We start from the raw sequence: 12,966 nt of genomic DNA on the forward strand, positions 1-12,966 counted from the left end.
CACCCTTTTGATTTTGCGCGTGCCAAGACACCGAGGGTTGCAAAAAGATGAACTGTGTATTATATTATTAAAATACATTGATCATTGCAACATCCAGGCATGTATTGTGTTGACGTCGAGTCAATGTGAACAGACCAGAGATCGGGGTGGTAGTTGACCCAATGTGATAAGTGTGTTTAAACAAAGACATAGAGATAAGTGAATAATAGTACCAAATAGAATTATCTTTCTGACCCAACTACAGTATCTCATTGACAGTATTAGAAAAATTTTTTAAAAAAATAGTTTGGTGGCAGATAATGTTGGTGTTTAATGTGGCATGCAATTGGATTAAGGATAGAGATACTTGTATAGCCTTTTCTTACTGTACATGCACCACATGATGGTGTTGTACCTACTGACAAGTTTGCAAGATTTTTTTTTGATAAATGAACAACAGGATCTGGAATTCTTTCACTTGATAAATCAAACAAATTCAAATAAATTCAGATAGATTATAGAGTTTTGCGGCTTTGCGGGTTTTAGTGCCCCCCCCCCTTAAATATATACAGTGTACTAATAAATAAAAACATCCCTTATTCTAAATATTTTGTCAGAATAATCACAAAACTAGAAAACATGAAATAAACTAGAGGAACTGTAAGCACTACGCTCACAAAATGATACCCCCGCTCCCATATGAGTATAATGGCAAAGTCCATGTTTAAGTATGGAAACTCTAAATTTATATCTGTCCGATCGAAACGTAAAATAGGAGGTGCACAATGACACTATGTAATAAAGATTCTTTTAAAATTTATTTAGTGGTATAGGAGGAGTTGCAGGGATGGGGACCCCCAATTTTATAGGAAGAAAGACATTATTCATATTTTGCTATGTGAAACCCCAAATATGTATCTGATCGAAACGTAAAATAAGAGATGCACAATGCCATAATGCAATAAATATCAAAGTTTCATTAAATTGCATTTCGTGGTGTAAGAGGAGTTGTGGATAAGGGATGACTAGCCTCAAGTGTAACGAACGGACGTACGGACAGACCCCAATCATTATATCCCCCCACTTTTCAAGCGGGAGGGGGGTACAGTAATCCATAAATTTTCGTTGCCAGTAGTTATATACGCATATAAATTAAATGATTGAAACACACTATTTGATTTGCTGAAAAATGAGTTTATATATCGTATAACCTGTCATGCCTACATAATAATTTGACTTGTATATTAAATTTTGTACATATTAAAGCATTTTTGGACAAACTATCTAATTTTCTTTCTTAATATGGTAGAGAAAATCTAAATTATAAAGGAAATTTATTTAAAAGTTACCCAACTAATACTTGTATAACCTTGGTCTGAACAGTTAGTTTACTCTTATAAAGCGTAAACTGCCCCAACCAAGCTAATACTCACTGTCCCAAGATAATACTCAGATAACATGGGTAAACCTTTGTAGTTCATTCATTTTAATATATTTACATTTCTAATAACTTTCCCTTATAAGATTCTTTACAAATTTACAAATTGCGCGCTTCGTGTAATATGCTGGTGCAATGACAAAGGGCAAGAAGTGTCGTGGTTCATGTCCTCATGATTTATTATTTTTTTAAAAATTAAAGTCATTTCTTAAAATTATCACGATTGTACGAGTAACTTCCTTCCTGAAAAGAAATGTTGATATGACAGGAGTGGAGTCTCGTAGGTGAAGCACTTTAATAATGATGTTCATGTGCGGCCAGAACCGTCGCCATATTACTGGGAATAACACACAATTGTCTATTGCCATCAGGTAATCATTCTTTTGTACTTTAAATATACCATAAAATTCAGAAAAAAGGCAAAACCGACAGCGAATAAATCTTTAAAATTGTGAACAAATATTAACATGGCAATTGGCGTGTACTAATGACTGATAAATTTTCTTATTCCTAATTATAGTCAACGACAATTTTGAAGAATAAAATGGTAATTATTCTTGCTGGAAAAAAAGTCTTGGAAATAGCAAGGTTCATGAATATACATAGATTATGATGCAAAAAGAGGAAGAAGAGGAGCAAGGCTTGAGTGAAATATACGTAACTGCACAGACTGAAGCTGAAGGCCAATTATGGACTCCAAAGTTCACTGCATCAACACTTAATGAATCCACTTTCGGTTTGTACAACATACTATATATACTAATATATACTATACACATGTAATGACTTAATTGTACATGTTATAAGTAGATACGAATTAATTGCTAGAGAGGGGTACACTTCATGAACCCAAAGGATAAGGTAAGATATATAGATGGATAGATACATAGATAGATAGATGGATAGATAGATAGATGGATGGATGGAGAGAGAGAGAGAGAGAGATGTGTGTGTGTGTATGTGAGTGTGTGTTTTGTTAGAGTATTATATATGGATTGTAATATCGGCGAAGTAAAACATCTGTTCATATTAAAAAAAACACAAAATACACGCATAAGCACTAGTTGTACAACTTGTGCTATACAATTACTGTACTTATAGAGTAAGTATTTGTAAAATCATTTTTTGAAATTGATTTTTCCATACATACAAAAACTGTATACCAGTCGCTCATACATACCGCATATAATATCAGGTTAATTAATCATGCAATTATTTACAAGTTACGAAGCCTCTAGCTAAAATATAAATGTATCTGTTTAAGTTAAACTTTGTGCTATCTAAATGATTTTTTTTAATAAAACACACAGTGAACAGGTCAACAGAAGAAGATATGGAGCGAGGTTCGGACGTGGTAGACATAACTGTTAAGGCTGGTCATGTGCCAGAAAAGGAATCGATTTCAGAACTCAGCGCATCGCTTACAGATTCTGCTTCAGGTACAGTATTATAGTCTACCTTGATTCTGGCGAAAATTAAGCTGGAATCACTCTTTAATCGATATTTAAGCCCAAAAGTTAGATCAATAAATATTTTATTACATGCCAAAGTTGCATTATTGCATGTATACGGTACAAAGATTCAATAACTTATGAAACATTGATTTTTATTGCATCATTGATTCATAATCTTATATCATTTGCTGTTTTAAAAACAGAGTCAAAGAAACAAAGATTTGTTTTTCACTTTTAAGATTTTGAGGTGTCTTTGGAGTATCCGGAAGCTCAGTTCGCACTGACATGCTCGGTTTGTGATTCGCCATCAGAGCTTTTCTGTGAAGTTTGTAAAGTGCGTATTTGCAAACTCTGTGTCACAGAACATCTCAAGAATAAATCAAGAAAACACAATGTGGTCGCGTACGATGAACGATCTGGAAATAAGCCTTATTGCCATAAGCACCAGAACACAGAGAGTACATACAGCTGCAATAAATGTGCAGTGTGTATCTGCGACGACTGCACCAACACGTCTCACGTGCTACATGACAAAGTTCTTATAGAAGAACTGCTTGAGCGACAGACTACCAAACTGATGCAAAATTCGATCGAGCTAAAATCTGTTGTAAAACCTGCTTACCTTCAAAAGATAGAGAACATTAAAATGAAATTAAGCAATGCGGTGAAAATGTATGATGCCATCGATAAAGATATTTCTATATGCGGCGAAAAATTGCATCGAGAAGTTGACTTCGCCATAGAGTCTTTGAGGTCAGAGGCAAGAAAATTCAAAGACGACCATCTTACTGAACTTGAGCATGAGATCTTAGTTTTGGAGACCAGGCTAAAGGATGTAGAAGAAGCTCTGAAGAGAAGTGAAGATATTCTGTTGAGTCCTGGGGAATTATTAGAGTACTGTCCAAACATGAAACCGCTAAAGACAATGCCTGAAATGGCAAATTTCGAAATGCCTATTTTCACACCTGGCCAGGCACATATTACCAAGTCAGGTGTTGGTCAATTGTCCAGTTTAATAAAATCAGCGTGTCCATCTGTAGAAATCAAAAGAAAAACTCCGAAGAAATCCAAGAAATTAAAGAGAAAAGCTACCCTTGAAGTTTCTGTTGCTGTGGGGGAGAGATACGTGTACGATGTTACCTGTGCCTCAGAATCTTCTGTATGGATGTGTGGAGCAGGTCTCATTTACTACGACAATAACGTACGGCTGATTGAGAAAGACGGGAATAACACAGAGACTTTAGAATGCCCCATGAATCCAAAATATATTGCCTTGAAGTCTCCGGGGTGTGTCCTCTTTAGTGACCATACCGACAACACTGTCAAACTCTGGTCACGAGAAGTACAGATGGTTTTCATCAAGACTGAGGACTGGACCCCGAAAGGACTGGTGGTCACTCTATCAAGTGACGTCATTGTCTGCCAATATAAGAAAACTGAGGCAGCTGCGGCACTGTCAAGAGTCGTGAGATATGATGAAAAAGGCTCAGAGATTCGAAAAATGGAATTCGATAGAGAGAAACGGATATTTCGGAATGCTGTCTTCGTTGCAGAAAACAGAAACTTTGATATCTGTGTATCCGATGAAGATAAACATTCAGTTGTCGTAATGGACAAACTTGGCAAATTACAGTTTGTCTACAAAGGCAACATCAAAACTGGCAAGTATCAAAGTTTTAACCCCAGGGGTATCAGCACGGACAGCCAGTGCAATATTCTGGTCTCGGACTACTTGAATTATACAATCCACGTCATCGATCAGCACGGATCCTTCCTGAGCTACTTGCTGAGAAAGGAAGTGAAGTTTCCCATGGGTCTCTCTGTCGACAAAAACGATAAAGTTTGGGTGGGCGAATATTCAAATGGAACAATAAGTGTCATTGAATATTTGGCGTAGAAAGCCTTGAGTAGATTTTTGTTGAAGAGACATAGACAACTGTTTTGAAGTATTGAAAAGGTTACGGTTTCATATCTAATTCCATATTTTTTTTTATAAATATTATAATTTTTAAATATATGTCTCAACTCTGTTTATAAGTAAAGTAAGATTTGTTTATAAATAAAAATAACACCTGGTCAGGAATAAGGAAGCTTTTTTATCTTCGAGGAAGGAAAAGGTTTGGAACTCTTGTATTACATGTACCACATGAAACCCCATATATATATATATATATATATATATATATATATATATATATATATATATATATATATATATATATATATATATATACCGACACAAAATACATGAGGTTGAATACTAAGAGCCCTTTATTGATAAGATTCGTATATATTAAGTTAGTTTTAGATAGAAGTGCTATCCTGTTCTCTAGGTACCTGTGATAAAAACAAATTATTTTGCAAAAGTGTTTGATAAGAGATGAATCCTTTTGAAGGAGATGAGTGAATATCAAATGACAATTTAGAAGGCCTTCATTGAAGAGTATAATTATGATTAATAATCACATTATATCCATTGCTAGGTCATGTGTGACACGTAGGTCATCCGTTTCTGCATGTATCTTATTAATGACCCTCTCTACACTGCATGCTAAATAGTTCTAATTCTATGGTATTTCATGCAGTGAGAGTGATCTGCCCTTAGATCTAAAATTAAATAAAATGAAATCTACAGCATATTACTCTATATGTAATCTATTTTTAGCAATTTATTAGGCCAAGAAAAATTAATTGAACACTTTATTTGCATGCATTTTCCCTCATTTACATAAGTGACAGTGATTTGTGTTCATCAAATACTATGTTGTCTTTGAATTTTTTTCCTGAGGATAAATGGAGGTTCCCTATGTTGAAAAGGAAATACATAGTATTTACACCTCTACATGGTAATGTTTTCTCAACGTCCAAAAAATATTTTTCATTAGTGAATAGAGGGTCCTTAAGGTCGTTCATATGATTTTGAACAATTTAGAAACTTGATTGAAAATTAACCAATACAGAATGAATTAAATTATCTTTGGGTTAACAAAACTGACCCTCACAAATTTTGATATACCTAAATCTGTTTGAGTTTTGTATAAGTAGAGGTAAAATCTACAAAACAATGCTCTGTGAAAAAGCAATCTCAAAATTTGCTTTAGGCATATTTCATTCATTTTCGTAGGAATCCATTTCGTGGATTTGGTAGCCCCCCCCCCCCCCCACTCCTCAAAAACAAACAAACAAAACTAACCAAACACACAAAACAAAGCCAAAATAATCATTGATATGTAAAGAAAATGTAAAGAAAATTGGCGAACAAATCGAGAGAAAAATGCCTGTGGTTCAACAAATAAAAAAAATGAAAAAAATAAATTTCAATGATCAAAATTTCTTTGATATTTTAATAAGCTTTAATGTATACTTTAGGTAAAATCTCCACAATATTCAACACTCTCACAAGTATTGAATTTATTTGTCTATGGAATAGCATGTACACACACACGTAGAACAAACATGATCATTTCCTGACACGTAGCAATGTGAGGGGGGGGGGGGAGGGGGCTGCATCGGTACATTCATATCACAAAAACGTGGAGCAAAGTACATTAAAACTACACTTTTATAACGCAATATTTATATCTTTTTGAGAAATGTTTGAATGAGAAATATTTGAATTCCAGTTATTCATGGGTTTTATCATAAACACGATTTAAATGCCACTTCCTGTTATGAGTTGTCTCTTGATTAACGTATGCAGACGTATGTGTCACTCTATAAGAGAAAAAAAAGAAAAATAACTAATTCTCAAAAACATTTTTTTACATGTTGATTATCTCCCCTTTTCACTTTAAAATTAGAACATACAACTGGCCATGAAAATATTTTTAATTATTTATGAAAAGTAACTAGTTTTGTTGAATTTGAATTAAAATATATGCATAACTGTAATACATTTTCTGATTTTCTTTTTATTTCACAGAAAATATTAGCAATTTTCCTATTTATAGATAAATTTCAGTCATATTATGTAGAAAATAGTGTCACTGTTGCCATGGAAGCCAGAAACTCTATAGACAAAATCTATTTTATTTTTTGAAGTATCTAAGCATACTCTACAAATGTGTAAAATTAAAAAAAAAAAAATCGGAAACCCCATATGCGATTTTTCTATAAAGTGTGCATGACATTTTTGTCAAATTTACCTGTATAGGTATGTAATTTTTTACTTACTGATAATTGTCTAATGATATGATTTTACATTCTCTGCGAAACCACCAAGGAACTACCAACTAAAGGTCGGCCTCCGACATCTTCAAAATTTGGGAATGCAGGTATCCACGATAGAATAAACAGAATCTGAATAATATTCAATCGGAATGCATGAACTGAAAAGAAGTATGGACAAAATAAGGAAAGAATTGAAACTTTGTCAGGAAGATCTCAATTATAAGACAAATGCTACATACAGATGGTCCCCGCGAAAACAAGGGAGGGAACGTGAAAGCAAACGATAGACCCAAAACGGCTTTTACAGCACACGATAATGCATTTTGTTAATTGAAAGACGTGTAATAGTGGTGGTATACTTTTGAAAAACTGCATGGAAAAAGTTTTACATGGTTTGCATGACGTACTTGGTTGATATAATTGTTATTGAAAATTATTTGGAAGATAAAATTGAAAATTCATCACTTGTTTTTGAACGGATGAGAAGTGCAGATTTGTACTAGTATCTCGACCCTGAAAAGCGCAACTGTTTCCAAAGGAAGTGAAATTTCTGGAACATGTTGTGAATGATAATCGGTGTTTCTACAGATCCAGATAAAACCAATGTAATTAAGAGGGGTCAACACTGATTAGTTTGACTGAGGTTAGAAGTTTTCTAGGACTGTTTTCAGATTATAGAAAGTTTATAAGAAACTTTGCTTCCATTGCAAGGCCATTGCATAAGTTGACAGAAAAGGGAAGAAAATTTGTTTGGACTAACGAGTGGAATTTAAAAATTTAAAACCTTAAAAGAACTATCCTTTCTCCAATAGTAGCATTATAAAACAGTACAGATTTATTTATTTTAGACACCGATGCAGGGGATACCCATGTTGGGAAGATAAGTGATGACGATGATGTTAATGGTGATATCTGTGATTTAAATAGTACTGGGTCTTTTGCCGAGTAGTGATGGTGTGTCTGTCTACTAGTATACGTGCACCTAAAGAGAAAATGATGTGAGATATTAGAAACTGCGCAAAGCGAAATTATAAAGTGCTTTCTTAATACAGTGATGGATATTGATATTATATTCTATGCAGTCATATATTTAATTAATTCACTTAATTTTCATGTAAAAAAAATCTTGTTGCAATGTTTGTTAGAAATTTAAATCTGAGAGTCTTTATGCAGCAAATGGATATGCCCAAGAACAGAACAGTGGGTTCGACTATCGTTATGAGGAGTGCAGTGTTAGTTATCATGAAGAGACCAAGAACATGGACAATGTATTATGATATTCTTAAGGAAACTAGACAAAGAAGGAATTAAATGGGATAAAAACATCCTATGCAAATTACTTAAGTTTTGCTCAGAAGACCAATGTTCTCCAGATTACGGAGGAGGTCGAGATCACCGTTGGGGAGTTCCAACAAAGAATCGCTTAGCAAGGACTGAAAAAATTTCCACTGAGGTTGACAATCAGTTTGTAAAAGAACTCAGTGTAATGAAACGGCTGTAGACAATGCAGAAAAACATGGTTTAACTGGACATTGGATTCTACATACAATAACGTCTATTCCATCCGTCCAAGTTGGCAAAATTGGCACAAATCAAACCTTCTCATGGAATTATTCGATGTAATTCTTGGGTCGAGATCCTAGGCAATATGTTGTGATTTGAAGTATCTTAGAGACAAGTTTCGATCCTGACCCTTCTCAGTGAGGAATGATGTTTAAATCGAGTTTTATGAAACGATTCTGTTCATGTCAAACTTGTTATTTGTCAATAAATATAATAGGTAGATCCAACCTACTTTACCACCAGAAATAAAACACACATAATAGCAATACTTTCAACAAATATGGAATTCTATCTTCCTCAACCATCCATTTGTTCTTATTCTTAGAATTTTCACACTGCTTTGGCCAGAGAAGATATGTTTTAGCTAAAAGCTCAAGCGAGCTTTTCTGGTCACCTGTTGTCATCAGAGGTGTGGCCAGGTGCCAAGTAGGAGTAAGCATTCCCTACCGACTGGTCACACACACCACACCGTGTACTCCTTGTCATGATCGGGCAAAAGGAAAAATCCGTAGACAATTCGGGTTGATAATGATGGTCTAACAACGTATGTCAACAGTCGAGTTAACGATAGATTGTATTTGCTAACAATGACATTATATCGACCATAGACATTCCGAATGTTGACTTAACGAAACTGTTGATATCTTTGTATCATAAATTTATTTTAGGAATGACTCTAATTCTTGGCCAAATTATTCGAGTATAACCTGGTTTGGGTCAGTTTACGCTTTATAATCCGCGAAGCGGATTATAAAACAGCGTAAACTGACCCAAACCAGGTTATACTCGAATAATTTGGCCAAGAATTAGAGTCATTCCTTATAATTTAATTTTAAAATCATTAAACAACTGTGGTTGTAAAATTTCGTTGCCTTTTATTAGTTCAAATTTGCCGCTCAATAATACAACCGTAGTAACGGAAGTGATGGGAAGCGAGGGGAGGTAAAAACTGATACATAGTCCTAGCAGCCATGTTGTTTGATTACATGTTGTAAGATCCGATTTACTGTTCGAAGTAAAAGGTACATTTATTAAATCTGGAATTTTCCATGAATCCCGAGGACTAGAAATGAGATGATTGCATGGATACAGACGATTCAGCTAGTTGTCAAGGGGGTGCGTCCCCATACCAAACCAGGTTATACAGAAATAATTTGTGTTCCTTTTTGGATATTAACCAATCAGAGGCTAGAATACAAACAAAATTAAATTATTTATTAATAGCTTGCCTCGTTTTAGAAACTGTTCGTACGTAGAACATGCTTTTGCATATTGAATGAAATGGGAGACATAAACTCCAAATGCAGGTGATAATGGTATATTGTTGCAGAAATAAAGGAAGTTGAAGATTGAAACGTTGAAGTCATCAAGTTTATTATGAAGTTTTGTTATTAGTTTGCAATTTATGTCTTTCTCTAGTAAAATATCAAAATATGAAACAGATGTGTCGGACTCCTCAGTGTCTTTTATTTTGAGTTCAAACAGATATATCGAATCAAGGTAGGAATGAAAATGAATATTGTTAATTGATAAAACGTCGTCGATATATCTAGATGTCGAATAGAAGGCGACATCAAGCGATTTATTTTTCTTTTCAGGTAAAAGTTTTTGAAGAAATTTTGCTTCATTTGAATACAAAAATAGGTTTGCTAATAACGGGGCGCAATTCGTAGTTTTGGTACCCATGATAATTCCAAAAGATTATTGGAAGACGAGATCTCCAAAAACAACATATATATTGTCAATCAGAAACTCAAACATCTTTTTAATATCAATTTCGGAGTACTTGTACAATCAGAATATTTTTAACAAAATAATTTTGCAAATGACCAATGACAAGGTAGGTAAATTTACGAGTTCCATTTTTATTGAAAAAGAGTTGTCTATGACGTCAAAAAGCCTGGTCTTTAATTTATCGAGGGAAATGGGTGTATAAAGTCTTGAAAAGTTTTAACGTATATCCACATCTGATTAACACCACTTCTCGAATATGTTATTGCACAGTACTTCTGAAGTTTCTTCTTCACTGCCGGTAATGTTTTGGTGAGAAGTAAAGAAAGAGGCTTGGTAGAACTTCTACTAAAACACGATATGTATCCTTGCTTGTAAAGGTTTTTATGTAGTTCAGGAATCCATTATATAGATATAATAATTCAAATTCGATTTGACTGTTCGGAATATTGAATATAGTTAAAACTGACATGATTTTGAAGAATTTCCTCTCTAAATATAAGATGGATTTCCACTTGGAGAATTAAATCCATGTTACTCTAAAATACGATTATGATAAAGAGCCAATGTTGTTACCTGCTTTGTCAGATGGAACCAATATACATGTATATTGATCGTATAATCTATCTACATTTTAATTCTTTTTTCACTTCTGAATTATTGAATATACAGAAGGGTAGATGGTTATCAAATTCCCTTCTACTGATTAATGCAAGATTTCAACATCCATTTGATACTTTTAATCCATTCTGACAAGATTTCCTTTTTCATATTTGGTCCAGTGCTTGGCCTATTCTTAGAATTCATAATATTTATAAAGTTGAAGGATCGGGGTTCCCTAAATTTTGTCCCTTTCAAAATAAATGATTTAATGTCCTCATTATTACCTAATTGTCTGTGAAAATAGCTTGGGTGCCCCCTCTTGGTCCCAAATATTCCTTAAGAAAATTGAATTCAAAAACTTATACATGAGAAGAAGAAAACACTTGCTATTGGTCTGAACTCGATTTAGATATATCGACAATGTATTATCAATTAATTAACAATAGTAAATTCCATTCATATGTCGACTCGATACATCCCAGAGAACTTGAAATAAAGTTTACCACAGAGTCTGGCACATCTGTTTCACATCTGTTTCATATTTGGATATTTTAAGATGTTAATTTTAACCTGACAACAAAACTTTATGATAAACGATATGACTTCAACTTTTCTATCGTCAACTTCCTTTACTTAAGTAGCAATATACCCTTTTCACCTGCATATGGGGTTTATGTCTCCCAGTTGATTCGATATGCAAAAGCATGTTCTACGTACGAAAAATTTCTTAAACGAGACAAACTATTGACAAACAAGTTGATTAAACAAGAATTTCAATAGTCTCGTTTAAAGTCATCTAAAAGTTCCTTGGAGTTTTTAAGTATCTACATTTGATTTACATCACTTCTCGAATACAATGTATATTGTTGTACACTTCTCCTGAAGTTTCTCCTTCACTGTTGTTAATATTAATATTTCAGTGAAGAGTAAAGAACAAGGCTTGGTAGAACATTTACTGGAACCCGCTATATATATTTGTTTGTAAGAATTTTTATGAAGTTAAGAATACAGTATAGGTATGGTAATTCAAATTCATTTTGATTGTTGGGAATATTAAAACTGACATATGATTTTGAAGAATTTCCTCCTTAGAAAGGGAGCTATGGGTATATATTACCACTTGCAGAATTAGATAAAAGATATAAACTGATACTAAATCACGTGATCCAGAGGATCAGGGTCAGGATCCAGGTTCATTCCATTAAATACTAGTATTTAATTCATGTTCTTCAGCATTATGTAGGTCTCTGCACTAAATGATTATTTTTAATTTCAAAACACGACATCAGGTTTTTGGTTTTCGTAACGTTATACTACATAGTCATGTTATCAAAAGATCTATTTGGTAGAGAATTGAACCTGAATTAAGACTGTGACTGTATTCAAATGCAAGCAAATTATAATGATTTAATTAATTCTATGATTAAAGATTAAATAACTTAATGAGATCTTAGTAACATGGTTTATATGTTAATTGTTATTCATTTATTTTAAAAAGCTTTAGCATCCCATGTGTACACGTATGCGCTAAATATGTGAGGCAGAGAGTTTATAGGCCTATATTTCGTACCTCCCACTCATCCACCCTCCCTCCCCCCGGAACCATGATTTGTGCTGTAAATGAGTATGTTTGCATATAAACATGACATGACATGCCTTGTTGTTCTTGGGAAAATTTTCCCTTTATATACTAATATAATGTTCGAAGCTCAGGCGAGCTAAAAAAAAGAATACATCTTTATTGATACAGACACACGGTGTCAATGTCATAGAATATTGCCAGGGGTATAAATGGAGAAGTGGTTCCAAGACATGTGTCTGTAAAAATATTAAAAATTAAAAAGAAATACAAAATACCCCCCAGCAATCAAAACAAGAGGCCCAAGGGCCTTAACGATCACATGAGCGAGTATATTTTGTTTGTTTGTTTTTTGTTTAACGTCCCTCTCGAGAATTTTTCACTCATATGGAGATACCACTACTTGCCAGTGGAGGGCTGCAAATTATACCTATACTCGGTACTCAAGG

General features: G+C 33.8%; 3 protein-coding genes across 3 annotated transcripts in view; 2 read left to right on the forward strand and 1 right to left on the reverse strand.

The window, feature by feature from the left end:
- Window positions 1-12,966, reverse strand: part of LOC133188591 (uncharacterized) — a 151,345-nt gene that overhangs the window by 74,026 nt on the left and 64,353 nt on the right. The gene's annotated exons all lie outside the window — the stretch shown is intronic.
- LOC133188546 (dual 3',5'-cyclic-AMP and -GMP phosphodiesterase 11A-like) overlaps window positions 1-12,966 on the forward strand; it is a 279,036-nt gene that overhangs the window by 44,995 nt on the left and 221,075 nt on the right. The gene's annotated exons all lie outside the window — the stretch shown is intronic.
- On the forward strand, window positions 1,715-4,951 carry LOC133188481 (E3 ubiquitin-protein ligase TRIM71-like). Its single transcript, XM_061323937.1, has 4 exons — window positions 1,715-1,788; window positions 1,938-2,153; window positions 2,728-2,856; window positions 3,111-4,951. Exons 2-4 carry the CDS (start codon window positions 2,027-2,029, stop codon window positions 4,766-4,768), a joined length of 1,914 nt encoding a protein of 637 aa, XP_061179921.1. The 5' UTR covers window positions 1,715-1,788; window positions 1,938-2,026; the 3' UTR covers window positions 4,769-4,951.

This window comes from Saccostrea echinata, unplaced genomic scaffold, assembly GCF_033153115.1.
Source record: "Saccostrea echinata isolate AGI-Se365-2 ecotype Australia unplaced genomic scaffold, CSIRO_AGI_Sech_v1 ptg000001l, whole genome shotgun sequence".
NCBI classification, from domain to species: domain Eukaryota; kingdom Metazoa; phylum Mollusca; class Bivalvia; order Ostreida; family Ostreidae; genus Saccostrea; species Saccostrea echinata.